Raw genomic sequence first — 21,037 nt, forward strand, 5'->3', positions numbered from 1 at the left:
GATGTTTGTCGCAAATATTTGCGACGAAAATTAAATTCGTCGCAGAATTCGTCGCCAATTGGCGACAAAAAACGATTCGTCGCCAATTGGCGACGAATCAGTTTCGTCGCCAATTGGCGACGAAAAATTTTATTCGTCGCCAATTGGCGACGAACAATAATTCGTCGCCAATTGGCGACGAATACAATTGGCGACGAAACAATTTCGTCGCCAATTGGCGACGAAATATATTCGTCGCCAATTGGCGACGAATTAGCTGTTCGTCGCCAATTGGCGACGAATAAATTATTCGTCGCCAATTGGCGACGAATTGTGTTTCGTCGCCAATTGGCGACGAAAAGTGAATTCGTCGCCAATTGGCGACGAAAACATTATTCGTCGCCAATTGGCGACGAATTCTGCGACGAATTTTATTTTCGTCGCAAATAATCGATAAACAGTAAGTTACGATATAATTGCAACGATCACTGTTTCGTCGCAAAATTCGTCGCCAATTGGCGACGAATTTGGTTTTCGTCGCAAATTTCGTTGCAAAATTAAAAAAAAATTAACGACAACAATTTATTTTTTTAATATTCCTGTAATACATATAATATCGATCCAATCGGATCGATTTACAAATACATTTAACCTGTAACAATCAACCATATCAAATCTATAACAATCCAAACAATCCACATAACATTCAAACAAGTATATATATCAAATCCATAACCATCCATACAATCCAAACATCATAAACAATACAAACATCATATACAAACTCCATAACAATCCATACAATCCAAAATCCATACAAACTCCATAACAAGTCAAACTAAATATCCATAAACAATCCAACAAAGTACTGGTCCACCGAGAAATCCATACAAAGTCAAAGTAACAAAGCGCATCATCAAAATCCAACAAATCCATACAAAGTCTAAACAAATCAGATGAGATATGAATAAAAGATAGGAAGAAGATCATCGTGGTCCCCCAGAAACTCTGCTGGATTCTTCGTCACTATCTTTTATTCGCCTGCATACAAAAATAAAAACAGAGATAAAGTAATATCATTCAGATGCAATAAAAACTAAAACCTATAAATTAAATATGTAAAGAATTACCTTTTTTTTGGATTTGTTTAAAAAAACCACCTGTTAAAAAAATTAAATAGTATTAGTAACAATATAAAAATTATTAACTTACAGGTCTAATCAACTACCAAATAACTAAAATAATATTTATAAAAAATTCCTACACAAAAAACTCATGAAGTATCACCACCATCGTCGCTGGCGTCATCGTGGTCGTCGTCGTCGTCGTCGTCGTCCTCATCACCAAGAAGAGATTGCAACTGAAAATGTTGCAAGATGCGAGATTGTTGTCTTTGCAATTTTTTAATTTCATTATCTCTTTTTTTCATTTCCTGATCTCTTCTTATCATTTCTTGATCTCTTTGTTCTAATAACCCTTTCAAATGGGTTACCTCCTCAGTCAAACTATGAATCTGTGATGTGACAACAGGGGAGGTGGTAGAAGAGGTACCAGCAACTCTATGGGTTCTGCTCAAAGAACCCATACCCAAAATCCTTCCACCACCTTTGCATCCCCCACTCGCCTCCAACCACAGACTCAATTCATTGCCAACTGAGGGCTCAGATCCCTCAGAGCTACCAGCTGAAGATCGCTGTGCTAACTCAAGCTCACAATATTTATCCTGTATTATCAAAAGAAATATTAATATGCTATAATATTTTAGAAATTAAACACATAAATATATAAGAATATATATTAAAACCTTCATTGCTTTAGCTCGGTCTCCGCTCCAACTCTTGTCTTTTTTCTGGAACGTGCGAGTGAAAGTATCGATAACATTTGGATCTCGACCCAATTCCTTAGCCTAAAAAAATATTGTTAGAGATTATAAACATTAATATGAAATAAATTTAAATAGGAATAGTTGAAAGAATTACCAATCTACGCGCATGCTCATCAATATTGATTGAGCCCCCCGCATACGTCGCAGATGAAGCACCAGTATTATAAGCTTGATTAAGCTTATTCTGGTCACTTATCTTTTTAATGGCTTCTGTTTTCCAAGCCTGAGAAATCTTCACCCAATTTTCATCGGTTATCATTGCAGGTTTTTTATTTCTGCTTTTGGCATGATGCAGGGTATGCCGGATGTGATCACCGCATTTTTTCCTAAAAATGCGGCAAATCTCGGCTTCATCACTCGGCTCCCAAGTAAACGCCCGCTGAAAGTAAAAACAATAAATTTATTAACTATTATACAATAATATCATATATATATATATATAATTAAATAAATTTTTTACCTTAAATTCGCTCCACCACATCTCCTTTACGGCAGTAGGAGTGGTTCTGAAATTCATATAATCCCCTCGCCAATGATTGTTCACGATTCGATTAATATCGTGAACAATCCGTACAGGATCAGTAAAACTACATGGCACACAATCAAATAAATAATGTTACATAATTATCAAACTATAATTGACAATATAAAAATTTAAAAATACTTACGAATCACCGAGTGGGGATATATGGACTCGTGTAACTGCAACGGGGGGGCCGGTCGAAGGACCTGCTATGGCTCCTGTGGAAGGTCCTGCAGCTGCACCGGAAGGCGAGGGAGCTGCACCGGAAGGCGAGGGAGCTGCACCGGAAGGCGAGGGAGCTGCACCGGAAGGCGAGGGAGCTGCACCGGAAGGCAAGAGAGCGGCACCGGAAGGCGAGGGAGCTGCACCGGAAGGTGAGAGAGCTGCACCGGACGGTGAGAGGGCCGCATCAGGAGGAGAGGGGGATGCACCTGAATGAGTGGGGGTTGCACCAGGAGTACTACTACGTCTACCACGTCGTGACTGTCAAAAAATTGATTATGAAACATATTAGGAAAGATACAATACTTATTTACATAATTAAAATGCTTAAAAACTTACCGGAAGCATGATGTAAAATCGTATCCAATCTCAATGTACCAACAAGTCAGGAGAAATGATCTATAAGAATAAAATGTACAGTTAAATTATTGTAAAGAAATCTATCAAAATTTACATATTAGGAAGAAATATATATACTTACAATAATGCATGATCTAAATGTTAAAAAGAAATTTCACCTAACTTACTCAACATTAATTATCATCATCGTCGTCGTCTTCATCCTCATCGTCTTCTTCATCCTCATCGTCCTCATCGTCGACGTCCTCGTCGTCATCGTCATCGTCGTCCTCATCGTCATCCTCATTTTGATGAATTTCACTTATATCTATGGGTATCACTACTCCGCTGGGATCTCGTAATGTAGGGATATGATATTCATTGGTTTGAAATGTATTTACCACTTCGTCTTGTTGATATGCGTTCTCTTGCCAACGTTCTTCAATTTTTGACCTTGCTTTTGTTTTACAAACAGCCCACCAATCAATTTTGTCTCGTTTCATACTTGGATATGAAGCATAGAATACTTGAATTGCTTGTTGTGCCAAGACAAATGGTTCATATCTCTTATAAAATCTCTTATGATTAATTTCAACCAAATTGTACTGTGGATGCACCTTCATCCCTCTGACAGGGTCAAACCAACGACACAAAAATAAAACAACTTTAAGTTCTGGACCTGGGTATTCCACCTCTATAATTTCATCCAATAACCCATAAAAATCATTACTTGCAGCTCCATCTGAGGCGGATTGAACACAAACACCGCTATTCATTGTTGCCTTGCCCATTCCATATTCCTGAGTATGAAAATTATATCCGTTTATGAAATATACCGGCCAAGTCCGTACCATTGCTTTTGGACCCCATGAAAGATTAAACAATAATTCAGAGTCAATGTGAGCTTGATTACCCTGAATCTAAAAACGAAATGGAAAATTAATTAGCGACGAAATAAATGGTGACCAAATATAAAGTTTTTATACTTACATAGGTTTTGAACCATGGTGCAAATTCTTTATCACAGAAGTTATTAAACTCTTGTGTTGTCATTCCTGAATATAAATTCTGGAAAATCCTATTAAACAACAATAATTAAAACAAAAATTATTTACAACCGAATGGAAATAGAACAAAATATATATATATACTCACTCAAAATATGGGTTGACTTCTGGACAATTCAGTAAAATATATGTGTGGGCTGCGATCCATTCTTGATCAGTTAAGTATCTTTCTTTACATGCCCCACTTGGCCTCCCAAGGTAATTAAAAATTGAAACTGATATCAAATTGGGATCAATGGGTCCTTCTTCATTTCTCCCCGCTCTTTGTCTTTTGCTTCGGACGTGAGGCTCAAAATAATATGATGCAAACGTGGTTACTTCCTCCACAATATATGCATTAACAATAGACGCTTCAACATGTGCCTTATTTTTCACTTTTTTCTTCAAATGATACAGAAATCTGTTTGTAATAAACAAAAAGTATATTAGACATTAATTATATATGAAACAACAAAGTATATAAATATTCATGTTTACCTTTCAAATGGATACATCCATCGAAAATGTACAGGACCTCCAACTTTGGCTTCATAAGGCAAGTGAACTAATAGATGCTCCATCGAATCAAAAAATGATGGTGGAAAGATCCTTTCCAAATTACACAAAATTATTGGGATTTCTCGCTCTAAATTTGGTAAGAGCTCCTTAAAAGCGATAGGAATGAGTCTTTCCATAAAAATATGGCAATCATGACTTTTCAAACCAATCAATTTGCATTCCTTCAAATCGACACATCTTCCAAGATTAGAGACATAACCATCTGGAAATTTCAAAGCTTTAACCCATTCACAAAGAACACGTCTCTGATCTCTATTCAATGAATACACTGCCTTTGCCTTTGGTCCCCTACTATTTTCATCAACAGCAAGTGTAGGTCTTTTACAAATAAGTCCCATATCTTTTCTGGCATTCAAATTATCTTTTGTTTTCCCGGGGATATCCATTACTGTATTAATCAGATTATCAAACACATTCTTCTCAATATGCATTACATCAAGGTTGTGATGAATCAAATGACTGTACCAATATGGTAATTGCCAAAAAATACTCTGTTTAGTCCATTTATGGGAACTTCCATATCCATCAGGGGTACCATGTGGGTCTTCAATCACAGATGAAATATTAAGCACTCTCCACCAAAGCTGTTCACCTGTTAATCTCAATGGAGGGGGTGTTCTCTCACTTTTATTCTTTGTGAATTCATCTTTGTTTCTTCTGAAATTATGATTTTGTGGTAAAAATTGTCTGTGACAGTCAAAATAACTTGCCTTCTTCCCATGTTTCAATCTTATTGATTTTGATCTCTCCATACATATTGGGCATCCTAAAAGGCCAGCGGTACTCCATCCTGATAACATACCATAAGCAGGAAAATCATTTATGGTCCAAAGAAGTACAACCTTCATTGTAAACATCTTGCCAGTATGCACATCATAGGTAGGGCAACCTTGATCCCATAATTGTTTCAGCTCTGAAATCAATGGTTGCATATAAACATCTATTAACTTCTTTGGATTTTTTGGACCAGGCACAACCAATGTTAAAAACATATGTGGTGTTTTCATGCACATTCCAGGTGGAAGATTATACGGAGTTACAATAATTGGCCAACAAGAATAATTTCTTCCTGATTTACCAAATGGAGCAAATCCATCAGCACAAAGACCTAACCGAATGTTTCGTATTTCCTTTGCAAATTCAGGATGTGTTCTATCAAAATTTTTCCACTGAAGTCCATCTGATGGATGACACATTAATCCCTCTTCTGTTTGATGAGTTGCATGCCAGGTCATGTGTTCAGCAGTGACTTTTGATGCATAAAGTCTTTGTAGCCTAGGAGTCAAAGGCAAATAAAACAACTGAGTGTATGCTTTACGTCGTTGTTGACTCCTTCTGGTAGGTTTGTATCGATCTTGATTACAGAATTTACAAATTTCTGCATTTTCATCATCACCCCAATATAACATACAACCCTCTCTGCAAACATCAATTCTTTCAACTGGAAGACCTAAGTCTTTGACGAGTTTTTTCATATCATAATAATCATTGGGCATTATGTGATCACGTGGCAGTGCCTCCCCCATAACTTGAACAAAATCATTAAAACAATCTTCAGACACATTATGTTCTGCTTTGACATTCAACAATCTTGCTGTAACAGATAATTTACTGTGATTGTCACAACCAGCCCACAATGGTTCATCTGCAGCACTCAATAATTCCTGCCATTTCAGATATGATTCATTATTCAAATTTTCTTGAACTCCTGGTATTTGTGTGTGATCCAACGGTGATGCATAAGCATAAGGAGTAAACATTTGGGATTCCATTGGAGGAAAACTTGAACTTGGACCACTTGATTCAGCAAATAAATGCTGACCCCCAGCATCAGTTACCATCCTCTGATATGGATTTAATTGATCTATATAATAACTCTGATCTCCCATGCCTGAGTATTGTATATTTTGTCCATAATCTTCATCTGATATGAACGGTTCACCATGAGAAGTCCAATTATAGTAATTGGGGGTGAAACCAAATCTACAAAGATGTTCTTGTACTTTATTACTTGATAAAAATTTGCCATTGTGACACTTTCTGCATGGACATCTTATCTTATCTCCATCCATAAAATCCACCTGATTTGTAGCAAACTCAATAAATTGTTCTAATCCCGCAATAAATTCATCGGTTAAACCTCGACGATCAGGTAAATTCTTGTTATACATCCAACTTCGTGTTTTCTGCATTTTTCCTGAAACCATAATTTCCAACATATTAATAAATCATCATTAATTAGGGTATTAGAATTTAGGAGTTTAAGCAAAGGGTTTAGGGGTTAGGGTTTAGGGATTTGGTTTAGAGGTTTAACGGATTTAGGGTTTATGTTTTACGTGTTTAGGATTTTAGGGTTAAGTGGGATTTAGGGATTTAGGGTTTAGGTTTTAGGATTTAGGGGTTAGGGTTTAAGGTTTAGTGGTTTAGTGGTTTAGGGTTTAGGGTTTAGGGTTTAGCCATTTGGCGACCCTTGTGGTCGTCGACCGTCGACCGTCGGCTCGTCGACCGTGTCGTTACTCATCCGGCCTAGCCCATTTGGCGGTCCATTCGGCGGCCCATTTGGCGACCCTTGTGGTCGTCGACCGTCGACCGTCGGCATAGGAAATTTCTTAGTTTCTTTATAATTGAAAGTCATACGTTTGAATTGTAACGACCCGGCCCAGCCCATTTGGCGGTCCATTCGGCGGCCCATTTGGCGACCCTTGTGGTCGTCGACCGTCGACCGTCGGCCCGTCGACCGTGTCGTTACTCTTTTACTTTCTATATCTTTGTCCTTTCATCAATCATTTATCATGCTTTACTTCCCATCCTAAATAGGAAGAATAATTTACATATTCATGGTTAAATCCTAAATCATACTATGGAAAGAACATACATATATTCCTACTTTAACATGAATCAAGGGAAGAACACATAAATACATTCATGTCTAACACAAATCATGTCATGGAAAGAGCATACATATAAATACATTCATGCTTAACAGAAATCATGTCATGGCAAGCTTAATATAATCATTGAATGAACCACACGGAAACAACTTATACTGCAGGTGAGAAATGTACTTACCTTGTCTGCTTACTAAGTTTTACTGCTAATATTTGTGAAATCGGAGACCTTCTCCGAGGTGCTCCAGCGCCTTCTTCGCACAATCTAGCAAAACCATTACTATCACTTAACCAAAAGTATTAATCAAATCACTCAACCTGGTTAAGAGTTAATCCTATCCCAATCTAACCAATCATTTATCTAATTAAACTGATTAACTTATTAGTAGTAAATTGATTAACTTAATTAATCAACTGACTAATCAATTATCTAACTTAATAAAGATAACTTTATTAAAACAATTAACTGCTAATTAATTACTGATCGAACTATTAATTACCCGTGATGTTAACTAATTTCTAATTATTAGACTTGATTAATTCTAGTCATTAATAATTAACTGCTCAGATCCTATTAGTTTAATCAACCAAAACTTAATTAAGCAACTAATCTAAATTAATTAATCTACTAGATTAATTAACCTTATAGTAGATTAATTAACTAATTAATAAACTTCTTAATTAAATAACTCTTTCATAACCGATTAACTATTAATCAATTTAATCCTCAATCAATCATTTACCTTGATTAATTAACTAACTTAACTTAATTACTAACCTTAATTAACCCTTTGATTAACTTACCTAATCTAATTAACCTAGATTAATCAAGTTAATTAACCCGTACCTTAATTAATCAATTAATTAATTTACTCCTCTCCGTCTTCTTCTTCTTCTTCGTGTCAAACAGGGCAGCAGGTGCGGGTGGCGTCGGCTGCTCGGCGGGAGGAGGCTGGCGAGCTACTGGGCGTCTGCTTCCTTCTTCTCCGGCGACGGAGAGCGGCGGCAGTGAGGGCGCGGCGGAGCAGAGAGGAGGAAGAGGAGAAACGAAAGGCGGCGCCTGGCGGCGTCTTCCCGCAGCGACGGTGAAGACGGCTCTCCACACGAGAAGGCGACGGGCGGCGATCAATTTTTCCGGCTCAAACAGAGGCGGCGGCGAGGGAGGAAGGCGAGCGAGGCGGGGAAGGCGATCTGGCGGCGTTTCCTCGCAACAGACGACGGCGGAGGGTTGCGGCCTGCAGGGGATGGCGGCGAAGGGTCGAACTGGGGTCGGCTAGGGTTCGGCCCTTTTAAAGCCTTCTCCTTTCCGAGTTTTCCGCCGGTGGACGCGGGCGGCGGCGGCCGCGCGCGCGGACGCGGTCGCGGCTGGGACGCGGGGCGCGTGAACGGGTCACACGTATTTTTAATAGGGAATGCACAGTAACTTTCCCAATTAATCTAAAACACCGCCCTTTTTACCGGTTAAACCCAACAATTAAACCTATTATTGTAACGAACCGGGTTCACTTTTGGTTCGCGTGGTTCGGCCATCAAACGACCTCCGATTTGATCCAAACAAGGTTTGTTGGATTCGTCTTTGCGAGATGAATCTTTTTACCTATTTTATTTTTATCAAACTCCCTTCTACCATTTAACTAAAGTACTTTTATTAGAATTTTTAAATCTAATTAAAAATTCTAAAAATAGACAAAAATAACTCGGGTGTTACAATCTCCCATCCTTATAAAAGTTTCGTCCTCGAAACTTAGAACAACTCTTGGGTATATCTATCTCTATCTTCTTCACGTTCCTGAGCTACTTCTTCGAATCTTTGATTCCGTCAATAGCTATCTTAATTGGTTGATTGCATCAATAATTTCTCTAAAGTGAAATCTTATTTCCTATATTTGATTAACTCATCCATTTACAAACTCGAGGAATCATTTTCTTCCTTAAGTCAACTTACAAAGAACCTTAATCTATCTTAATTTTTGTAAGTTGAAATTAATTCAACTCTTTTCTTAGTCTTAACCTCATCTCGTTGAGATTGAGATCATCATTCCGCTCCGTATTAGCACGTCTTCTAGCCATCTCTTTCTATTCATACTTGACAAGTAATACCAAAGTAAACTTTTATTCAATTAATACTTCATTATCTTACATACATGTATATATGAACAGGTCTTAGTCGAGTTGTAACGACCCTCCTCCTTTCTAATAGGGGGATGTTACGTATACCTTATCATTATTAAATTATTGGTAGAAAATCCAATAGATAAATTCTATCAAAAGGAATATTCTTATAACGGAATAAAACAACTGTTCAATTTAAGATGCGGAAGCCATTGATATAAAAGACATAATTGATATAAGGTGTTTATTCATTTATTTATTCTAATCCGCTGTTCCGCCGCCACACACACCAAACACTGCTCCTGCTGCCTCCCGTCACTTAAACCTTTTCTTATCCTCTATCTGCAGTATAAGGAAATGCAACTATAAGCAAAGCTTAGTAAGTACATACCTAGTCTCACAAAACCACGGAAATCATTGCAGGCAACATGAAAAGACTTGTAATTACAAAGACATGTACTTAAGCAAAAACTATCTGAACATGGAAATACTTGTATTGCATAGAAAATTTCTTAGCTTCTTTATAATTGAAAGTCATACTTTTGAAAATAAGTAAACATACTTAAACATACTTATGGGCCCTGGCGGAGTATCAATGCGCGCATCTCTGGCGAACTTGGGGTAGCTAGCCACCGAATGCTACCAGAGGACTTATCTTATCAGGCGACCTTTGGCCTGGAATTCCTTTCCTTATGGGCGACCTTTGACCCGGAATTCGACTTATCTTATCAGGCGACCTTTGGCCTGGAATTCCTTTCCTTATGGGCGAACCTTTGGCCCGGAATTCATTGTGGGCGAACCTTTGGCCCGATACCCGCCTCTTAAAAGTAAAATACATTTCTTTACATATCATAAAGTTCTTATACTTTTACTTACTATATCTTTGTCCTTTCATCAATCATTTATCATGCTTTACTTCCATCCTAAATAGGAAGAATAATTTACATATTCATGGTTAAATCCTAAATCATATTATGAAAAGAACATACATATATTCCTACTTTAACATGAATCAAGGGAAGAACACATAAATACATTCATGTCTAACACACATCATGTCATGGAAAGAGCATACATATAACTACATTCATGCTTAACAGAAATCATGTCATGGCAAGCTTAATATAATCATTGAATGAACCACACGGAAACAACTTATACTGCAGGTGAGAAATGTACTTACCTTGTCTGCTTACTAGGTTTTTAATGCTAAGGTTCGTGAAATCGGAGCTCTTTCTCCGAGGTGCTCTAATGACTTCTTCGCGTGACCTAGAACAATCATAACACTATTTTAACCGTAATTATTAGTTTAACCTCTTCGAATTACTAAATCCGATTAAGAGTTAATCCTATCCCGATCTAACCAATCATTTATCTAATTAAACTGATTAACTTATTAGTAGCAAATTGATTAACTTAATTAATCAACTGACTAATCAATTATCCAACTTAGATAACTTTATTAAAACAATCAGCTACTAATTAATTACTGATCAACCCATTAATTACTAATTAATTAGTTAACTTAACAATTAACTATATAATTGCTATTAGACTAGATAATCAATCAACTTTACTTAATAAACAATTATTAAGCCATGAATAAAACTATAGTTCTGAACTAGTTCCTAATTATCCCTTTTAACTAATTAACTAACCAATTAACTAATCAATTAATTAATTAATTAATCAAATCATTAGTAAGTTCATAATCCTTGATTATCATTAATTTTCTTAACTAATGAATCGATTCATTTGATTACATGAATTAATTAGCCTAAATAAATCCCTTAATTAATCACTAATTTTAATCAATTAAATCATACCTTAATTAATTAATGAAATTAATTAATCCTGCGCTTGTCTTCTTCCTCGTGCGTGGAACAGGGCAGCTGCGGCGGTGGCGCGGCTGGGCACCGGCGGCCGGCGGCGTCAGTTCCAGTGTCGACTGGACGAGGACAAGGCGGCGCGAGCAGGGGCCGATGGCGGCGCGTCTTCGACGGTGGGAGGGGTCCGTTCGATTCCTTCGTCTCCTTCGCGAAACAGAGCAGAAGGTCGGCGGCGTTCAGCGTCTTCTCCACGCGAACAGGCGGCGGCAGCAGGGTGTCGGCGAAGAACCGAGGAAGGCGACGGCTGCTCTGCTTCGTCTTCTCCGCGTGGATAGTCCAGAGCAGAGGCGGCAACGGTGCGGAGGGAGGAGGCTTCGGCTGCCGGTGTCGGGCGGCAGAGGGGAGGTGGCTAGGGTTGGGATCTCGACCCCTCCCCCTCAAACTCTCTTATAGCCTCCTCCGCGGGGTCCGTTCCGCCTTCCTCGCCGGCAAACTCGGGCGGCGGCGGACCGGGTGAGGCGCTGTCGCGCGGACGCAGGCGTGAGCGGCGAACCGGAGGGGAAAACTCGGAACATTAACCCTATGAACAGGAGCTGATTAAACCGGGTTAAATTAAATCCTTGAACCGGTTACTGTAGCGAACCTCGGTTCAATCTTGGTTTGCCTGATTCAGCCATCAAACGACCTTCGATTTGGGCAACCTTGGTCTCGTTGGATTCGTCTTCGCGAGACAAACCTTTTTATCCATTTTATTTTATTAAACTCTCTTTTATTGTTTAACTAAGGTACTTTTGTTATAATTTTAAATCTAATTAATAATCCTAACAAATAGAGAAAATATCTCGGGTGTTACAATCTCCCATCCTTATAAAAGTTTCGTCCTCGAAACTTAGAATAACTCGGCATACTTTTATCTCACATCTTCTTTACATTCCCAATTAAAATCCTTCCCTTAAGCTCTTCTCATCTTTGTAAGTAGAGATAACATCTCATTCTATCAACTTATTGAGAAAGTTACAGCAGAGTACTATCTGCATAGTTTTCTATAGCAACCATCCTACTCATTTCTAAAATAGCCTTATGAGCCCTATAGTTACCGATTGATATGATCTTTTAACATGTTTTCTCTACATAACAACCTTTCCATGGATATTACTTACCTTCTTCGAAGTTGCAACTCTATCCTTTGTAATTCGGACTCTCATGTTGAATACTTGAAAACATATTCTAGAACCAAGCACGTCAAACGCTTGAAACCATAGTGTACTACTTATTCTTTTAGATATCTCTTACACTTGTCTATCACCTAGTTATTTTTCATTCATTTCCTTTAACTTCATGTTGCATTTCTTAATATTGTTTTAGAGACACTATCAGATTAGGTATGTGATAAGCTATAGTTGATGAGATAATGGTCTTACATCCTAATGACACTTAGGAGTTAGTTCTTCTCCACCTTACAACTCTTTACAGATAGATATAAGTGATTATTCACTGTCAAGCCTTACACCCATAAAGATATTATCAATCAGTTGAAGATTCAATTGATAGTTAAGAGATTAATGATTCAATACTAGTTTAAGCATGTCTAACTTAAGAATCATTCTTTAAGGCTAATAATCAGAAGCATGTCTAACATAAAATCATACTAATCAAAATAAAGCCTAAGTATACTCCTTACTTGGAAGCGGCAGGATTGATGCTGATGTGAGTGTGACGGAAGGGCGGAGCCTGCTCTGATACCATTTGTAACGACCCTCCTCCTTTCTAATAGGGGGATGTTACGTATACCTTATCATTATTAAATTATTGGTAGAAAATCCAATAGATAAATTCTATCAAAAGGAATATTCTTATAACGGAATAAAACAACTGTTCAATTTACGATGCATGCGGAAGCCATTGATATAAAAGACATAATTGATATAAGGTGTTTATTCATTTATTTATTCTAATCCGCTGTTCCGCCGCCACACACACCAAACACTGCTCCTGCTGCCTCCCGTCACTTAAACCTTTTCTTATCCTCTATCTGCAGTATAAGGAAATGCAACTATAAGCAAAGCTTAGTAAGTACATACCTAGTCTCACAAAACCACGGAAATCATTGCAGGCAACATGAAAAGACTTGTAATTACAAAGACATGTACTTAAGCAAAAACTACCTGAACATGGAAATACTTGTATTGCATAGAAAATTTCTTAGCTTCTTTATAATTGAAAGTCATACGTTTGAATAAGTAACATACTTAAACATACCCAGCCCATTTGGCGGTCCATTCGGCGGCCCATTTGGCGACCCTTGTGGTCGTCGACCGTCGACCGTCGGCTCGTCGACCGTGTCGTTATCTTACCCAGCCCATTGGCGGTCCCGGCGGCCCATTTGCCCCGGTCCATTCGAACTCGGCGACCTTTGGCTAAGTACTAAATTTTATGTTTCCTGGTGGTCGTGGCCCGGACCGTGGGCGAACCTTCGGCCCGATACCCGCCTCTTAAAAGTAAAATACATTTCTTTACATATCACACCCCTGTTAGATTTATACTTTTACTTACTATATCTTTGTCCTTTCATCAATCATTTATCATGCTTTACTTCCATCCTAAAAGTAAGAATAATTTACATATTCATTCTTAAATCCATCAATTATGAAAAGAAATACATATATTTACTTTAACATGAATGCTTAAATACATTCATGTCTAACAAATCATGTCATGGAAAGAGCATACATATAACTACATTCATGCTTAACAGAAATCATGTCATGGAAAGCTTAATATAATCATTGAAAGAACCACACGGAAACAACTTATACTGCAGGTGAGAAATGTACTTACCTTGTCTGCTTACTAGGTTTTTAATGCTAAGGTTCGTGAAATCGGAGCTCTTTCTCCGAGGTGCTCTAATGACTTCTTCGTGTGACCTAGAACAATCATAACACTATTTTAACCGTAATTATTAGTTTAACCTCTTCGAATTACTAAATCCGATTAAGAGTTAATCCTATCCCGATCTAACCAATCATTTATCTAATTAAACTGATTAACTTATTAGTAGCAAATTGATTAACTTAATTAATCAACTGACTAATCAATTATCCAACTTAGATAACTTTATTAAAACAATCAGCTACTAATTAATTACTGATCAACCCATTAATTACTAATTAATTAGTTAACTTAACAATTAACTATATAATTGCTATTAGACTAGATAATCAATCAACTTTACTTAATAAACAATTATTAAGCCATGAATAAAACTATAGTTCTGAACTAGTTCCTAATTATCCCTTTTAACTAATTAACTAACCAATTAACTAATCAATTAATTAATTAATTAATCAAATCATTAGTAAGTTCATAATCCTTGATTATCATTAATTTTCTTAACTAATGAATCGATTCATTTGATTACATGAATTAATTAGCCTAAATAAATCCCTTAATTAATCACTAATTTTAATCAATTAAATCATACCTTAATTAATTAATGAAATTAATTAATCCTGCGCTTGTCTTCTTCCTCGTGCGTGGAACAGGGCAGCTGCGGCGGTGGCGCGGCTGGGCACCGGCGGCCGGCGGCGTCAGTTCCAGTGTCGACTGGACGAGGACAAGGCGGCGCGAGCAGGGGCCGATGGCGGCGCGTCTTCGACGGTGGGAGGGGTCCGTTCGATTCCTTCGTCTCCTTCGCGAAACAGAGCAGAAGGTCGGCGGCGTTCAGCGTCTTCTCCACGCGAACAGGCGGCGGCAGCAGGGTGTCGGCGAAGAACCGAGGAAGGCGACGGCTGCTCTGCTTCGTCTTCTCCGCGTGGATAGTCCAGAGCAGAGGCGGCAACGGTGCGGAGGGAGGAGGCTTCGGCTGCCGGTGTCGGGCGGCAGAGGGGAGGTGGCTAGGGTTGGGATCTCGACCCCTCCCCCTCAAACTCTCTTATAGCCTCCTCCGCGGGGTCCGTTCCGCCTTCCTCGCCGGCAAACTCGGGCGGCGGCGGACCGGGTGAGGCGCTGTCGCGCGGACGCAGGCGTGAGCGGCGAACCGGAGGGGAAAACTCGGAACATTAACCCTATGAACAGGAGCTGATTAAACCGGGTTAAATTAAATCCTTGAACCGGTTACTGTAGCGAACCTCGGTTCAATCTTGGTTTGCCTGATTCAGCCATCAAACGACCTTCGATTTGGGCAACCTTGGTCTCGTTGGATTCGTCTTCGCGAGACAAACCTTTTTATCCATTTTATTTTATTAAACTCTCTTTTATTGTTTAACTAAGGTACTTTTGTTATAATTTTAAATCTAATTAATAATCCTAACAAATAGAGAAAATATCTCGGGTGTTACACATATACGTTATTCACCCTCCTCTAGTGACAATATACATTGTTCACCTCCCTCTAGAGATAAATAGATCCTACATATCCTTGTATAGTATTCGATTGACTTTAACCTTTTAAGATTTTACCTGCCTAATATCCAATCAATCACGACCTGTTATGACTTCTCGTCTCATGCTTAACATTCAGTCAACCTTAACTTGTTAAGACTTTCCAATTGTCAAACATCCAATCCTCTTTAACTTATTTTGATTTTTCATCTCATGTCTAACATTCGGTCCTCCATGACCCATTACAACTTTCCTCATTAGAAAGTGTTCGATTAACCTCAATCCATTTGGATTTCTCTTTGTCAACTCTCTATTAAACTGCAAACCGCTAAGTATCTAGTCAATTATGACTTACTTGGACTTCTTTAATATGAAGTATTTAGTCAACTTTGATATATTGACTCTTCGCTCTAGTCAACAAATATATTGATTGATTGTCAAATGTTCGATCAACTTTAACTTACTTCATGTCTCACTCAGCCAACTAACATATTGATCAACATCGAAACTCAACTCGAGTCAACTCGAGCTTGGTTAACCTGATTAACCATGACTAGAGGTCGATTGCACCAATAATTCCTTCCCATCCTTCTATCTTAACTTGTTAATATAAACATTCATTGTGCGACACATGAATCCAGTATTTAATTAAAAAGTAATATATTTACTAAATAGATTGGCATGTTTGGGAATGGGCACACGCTTGGCAATAGAGCATTTAGTATAATAATTCTTCTTTACAAAGCAATCCACCAAGCTTAATAGAATCATTCTGACCTGAAGCCAAGATAGTCTAGAAGAATAAAAGAAATTGATGCGGTCTGAATCCTCCTTCCAGTTCCTAATCCTCCCAAGTGGTTGCACTACTTAAGTAGGGTTCGTACTGGTAGAGCCTTCGGTCTTCAATAACCTCCACTAGCCCTCTAACCTTTTGTGAACAATCGTTTCACTCGCCTATAGCTTGCCATGTTTAAGTCAATCTACAAGGTCAACACTAGTGAGCGAGGGCCAATGTTGTCGAATTTGCCCCTTTGATGCTTAAGTCAGCATAATGTTGCCTCCCACTTAAGAAGAGGGCTTAAATTGGAAAAGAGAATCCCTTCGATGGGAAAGGACTTAGAGAGGCTATGAGCCGAGGTGCCCTCCGCAAGACAAAGGTTTTGAGTTTAAAAAGAAAAGGAGGAAGAAGAACAGTGTCCCCTTCTTGATTACTCACAACACTCTTTTTTGGTGGTACTCCCACCGATCCGCTAGCCCCCTCTCTCATGAGCTTATGTTTCCTTATATAAATGAACCTTAACTCCACATGGATAGCCATTTATGCTAACCACCTCACTGTGGTATGGGCAGGGAACAATTTTTGCCACCTTCAAGTATGGAATATATTGTACCTTCGCTTGGTTTGGATCCAAAAGTCAATTTGTGGCATGGGCAACCTCTGACATCTACTGGCCACAACATGGTGAGGTGTGGTTGGGAGTCAACCGAGAGATATGGTGAGGGTATAAGACTACCTCCCCTCACCGTAGCAGACTTGATACTCTTAATTTGGTTGCTAACCTCCAACCTAGCCAGTGACTTCTACTTTCATGGCCTCCAACCTCCTTGTAGTTCCCACATAGTTTGTTACAAAGACTCTATTTTAAGGGGAGCTGAGCAGAGACAATCAAGTAAATGACTGGAAGACTGAAGCATGTAGGGGAGACATGTTCCCATGAAAGGTGGCTTTTGTGACTTGGTTGATGACATCCCTTCAGCCAAAAGAGATGTTAATGGTAATGATAAAGTAAAATAATTAGAGGGGGCAAAGTCCAAAAGAGATATTTCCAAAAGGGATGTTCTCATGGCCTGAATGATGATAGAAGGGCAACCCCGTGCAAGGGTGCTCCTATGCCATTAGTTAACTGTAAACAAGAGGAACGGGACATAGTTTACCCGAGAATGTACCCAACTGCTGGATGGCTCCAAGAATGTTCTAAGTCCACATACACTTAAGTTTTTCGAGGATATACCCAAAGGGGTTGTTTCTGATCCATCATCTTTCCGAATCCATAGACATTGAATCTTTCTAGGGATGCATCCAAAGGGGTTGTTTCCAATCCTCCATCTTTTCGGGGATGTACACAAAGTGGTTGTTACCAATCTACCATCTTTTTGAGTCCATGGAGGCTGAGTCTTTCCGGGGATGTACACAAAGGGGTTTCCCAGTTCATTGTCTTTCCAAGTCCAAGGATGTTGAGTCTTTCTAGGGATGTACCCAAGGGAGTTATTTTCAGTCCACCATCTTTTCAAGTCCACAAACGCTAAGTCTTTTCGAAAATGTACCCAATGGATTTGTTCTGAATCCATCATCTTTCCAAGTTCACGGATGCTGAGTCTTTCCGGGAATGTACCCAAAGGGGTTGTTCCTAATTTACCATCTTTTCGAGTCCATGGATGTACCTAAAGGGATTATTCCCAATCCACCTTCTTTCCGAGCTCATGCATGTTGAGTTTTTATTCCCAATTCACAACGTCTTACTGTCTTGCAAAGATCCGTGCAAGCAGTCCTCCCAAGGTTATCAGGGTGGAGACTATGAGGCACCTCAAAAACAAATCTTCAAGAATGAAGGGCAATTGGTTGCAAATTTGTAGGTTGTGGATGGTTAGAATCAGTGAAAGGAAATAACAACGAGCGAAACAAAGCTTGAAGAAAATCAAACCATAAGTAGATGCTGTTGTTGCAGTTGTAACTACAGAAAATGAATTATTAGGGAGGGTTGGAGATATCTCAAACTATGGATAAACAATTCTCAAATATAGTTGGGAGGGTAGGTGACATCTCGGATATAATTTTTAGTTGTGATTGCAATGAAGAAAGGGAATCAAAGTGATTAACTTTGAAATGGCCAAGTGCTTTTTGGTGAGGAGTTTTCGATCTTTATGAATTTTTTTATAGTATCAAATATGTTATTAGGTAGTTGGTAGTTAACTCATTTTCAAGCTGCAACTATTTACTTCACAATTTTTAATATTAGCCTTAAGGGGGCGTTTGTTTGAGAGTTATCATTGATAACCTTAATTAGTTATCTGTCCAAGATTATCAATGATAATCTTGTTTGATTCAGGTTATGATCAATTCTCAATTAATGCAACATCACTGTCACGTCAGCAAATGGGTTATAACCCGAGAATATGATTACCTTAGCAGCCTAAGTTTTCTACAATTTTGAAAATTAACAAAAAAAAAAAATTCATGATTACCCTTTAATTTAAAATTTTAGTTAATTGAAATATACCGTAAAATCTAATTGAACTCAAATTAATTAATTCAATAAATTTTAATTTAAATACTTATAATTTAAATTTAAAAAAATAAAATTAATGAATTATATGTATTAATTTAATGAATTATTTTATTAAAATAATTATTTTAATGAATTATTTTATTAAAATAATTATTTTAATGAATTATTTTATTAATATATATATAAATTTATTTTAAATTTTAAAAAATAAAATTAATAAATTATATTTCTTAATTTAAAGAATTATTTTATTAAAATAATTGTTTTAACAAATTATTTCATTAAAATAAAATTAATAAAATATATTTATTAATTTGATGAATTATTTATTAAAATAATTATTTTAAAAAAATTATTTTATTAAAATATTTATTTATTTATTTCAAATTTAAAAAAATAAAATTAATGAATTATATTTATTAATTTAATGAATTATTTTATTAAAATAATTATTTTAATGAATTATTTTATTAAAAATATATAAATTTATTTTAAATTTTAAAAAATTAAATTAAAAAATTAAATTTATTAATTTAACAAATTATTTTATTAAAAATATATAAATTTATTTTAAATTCAAAAATTATTTTTATATATTATTAATTTAATATCATCATTAATATTATTAATATTAATATTATTAATTTAATTTATTTTAAAAATAAATTAAATTAAGAGTAATATAGTAAATGTTAAATTAGTTATTTTTTATTTCCTTTAAATAAATAAGTTGAATCAAGCAACATTAGGTTATATTTTATACCCCATAATCTTCGTTATATGATTACCTAATAATCACATAACTAAGGTTGTGTATAATAACTTAAACCAAACGAACCCTAATAGTTGAATTAAACTCTTTTAATTCTATGTATACTATTTGTGTTTTTTCTATGAGCTAAGGAAAATGGGTATCACTGGGAGTATATAAGGTGCCGCTACAAGTTTGGAACATCGCTAAGAGAGGGCCGCCCCTCAAGTAGGAGGTTAGGGCAAAGCACAAAGTTGTACATTTTGCTTTTACATGAAAATCATAGAAGTAAAATTTCTTTTTCATTCTTATGCACCAAATGCAATCAATCCAAATCTAAAATCATGCCTATTCGCTCGTGAATATGCTAACAAGCCAACCTAATTAACACTTATCGTAGTAGCTTGTCTTTCATAAACCATTATTCGAATTGGTAGAATGCATTTTTACCTATGAAAGAATATTGAGCCTATGAAAGAATGGATCAAATATCAAACCTAATTAACATTCAAATGGTGTGGCACATGCTTCGGCTCATCTAGGAAGGTTTACAAAAATCAAAACATTATTCGAATTGGTAATGGATAAATTTTATGAAATTAATTCACATAGATTTTAAATCATTTATGAATCTAATCCTTAGAAAACTAAGTTTGTTATCAAAATCTGAGTGAATTAATTTTTTAAAATTCAAAAAAACTAAATTTTATAAAATTAATTCACCATTGGATGCCAAAAAACTAAGTTTTTAGAAATTAATTTTTACAAAGATTTCCTGTAAGTAATTTTTCATTTTCCCCTAAGATTCATATTTTATTCCATGTAAAATATTGATGTGAATTAACTGAGTATAGTTTCTTCATTTTTACTCATAGATAATATAATCAACCCATCTAGTGAGATAAGATTAATTGTTGTTGTACTCATAGATAATACAAATATTTCTACTAGCTTCCCAAGTATAAAGGCACTACATGATTTTGATTCGAATACAAAAAAATCAACAAATTAATATTAAAATTTCATTTTCATTTTAACTCAAATTTTAATAAATAATTAAAAAATGATTCCTAATAGCAATGAATATTCTTTATTCATGTTTTCATATGCTATTAAAACCTCAAAATTTTGATTTTTAAATTCTAACCAAAAAAAGAGAGACGTAATTATTCAATTAAACAGATAAATACAACACTGAAACACTAATACACGACCTC

The 21,037-nt window shown here is 36.7% G+C and overlaps 2 protein-coding genes across 2 annotated transcripts; both read right to left on the reverse strand.

Annotated features, from left to right (window-relative positions):
• Positions 1 to 1,252: 1,252 nt before the first annotated feature.
• LOC141844508 (uncharacterized) lies at positions 1,253 to 2,957 on the reverse strand. Its single transcript, XM_074732542.1, has 7 exons — positions 2,949 to 2,957; positions 2,533 to 2,870; positions 2,325 to 2,451; positions 1,959 to 2,243; positions 1,784 to 1,885; positions 1,472 to 1,702; positions 1,253 to 1,339 (listed from the first exon to the last, which is right to left on the reverse strand). The coding sequence occupies exons 1-7, from the start codon at positions 2,955 to 2,957 to the stop codon at positions 1,253 to 1,255; spliced, it is 1,179 nt and encodes a 392-aa protein (XP_074588643.1).
• Positions 2,958 to 3,142: 185 nt separating this feature from the next.
• On the reverse strand, positions 3,143 to 6,838 carry LOC141844569 (uncharacterized). Its single transcript, XM_074732607.1, has 4 exons — positions 4,493 to 6,838; positions 4,104 to 4,415; positions 3,939 to 4,026; positions 3,143 to 3,868 (listed from the first exon to the last, which is right to left on the reverse strand). The coding sequence occupies exons 1-4, from the start codon at positions 6,790 to 6,792 to the stop codon at positions 3,143 to 3,145; spliced, it is 3,426 nt and encodes a 1,141-aa protein (XP_074588708.1). The 5' UTR covers positions 6,793 to 6,838.
• Positions 6,839 to 21,037: the final 14,199 nt, after the last annotated feature.

Source organism: Curcuma longa, chromosome 13, assembly GCF_044706935.1.
Source record: "Curcuma longa cultivar G26 ecotype Majalengka, Jawa Barat chromosome 13, ITB_CL_G26_1.1, whole genome shotgun sequence".
Taxonomy (NCBI): domain Eukaryota; kingdom Viridiplantae; phylum Streptophyta; class Magnoliopsida; order Zingiberales; family Zingiberaceae; genus Curcuma; species Curcuma longa.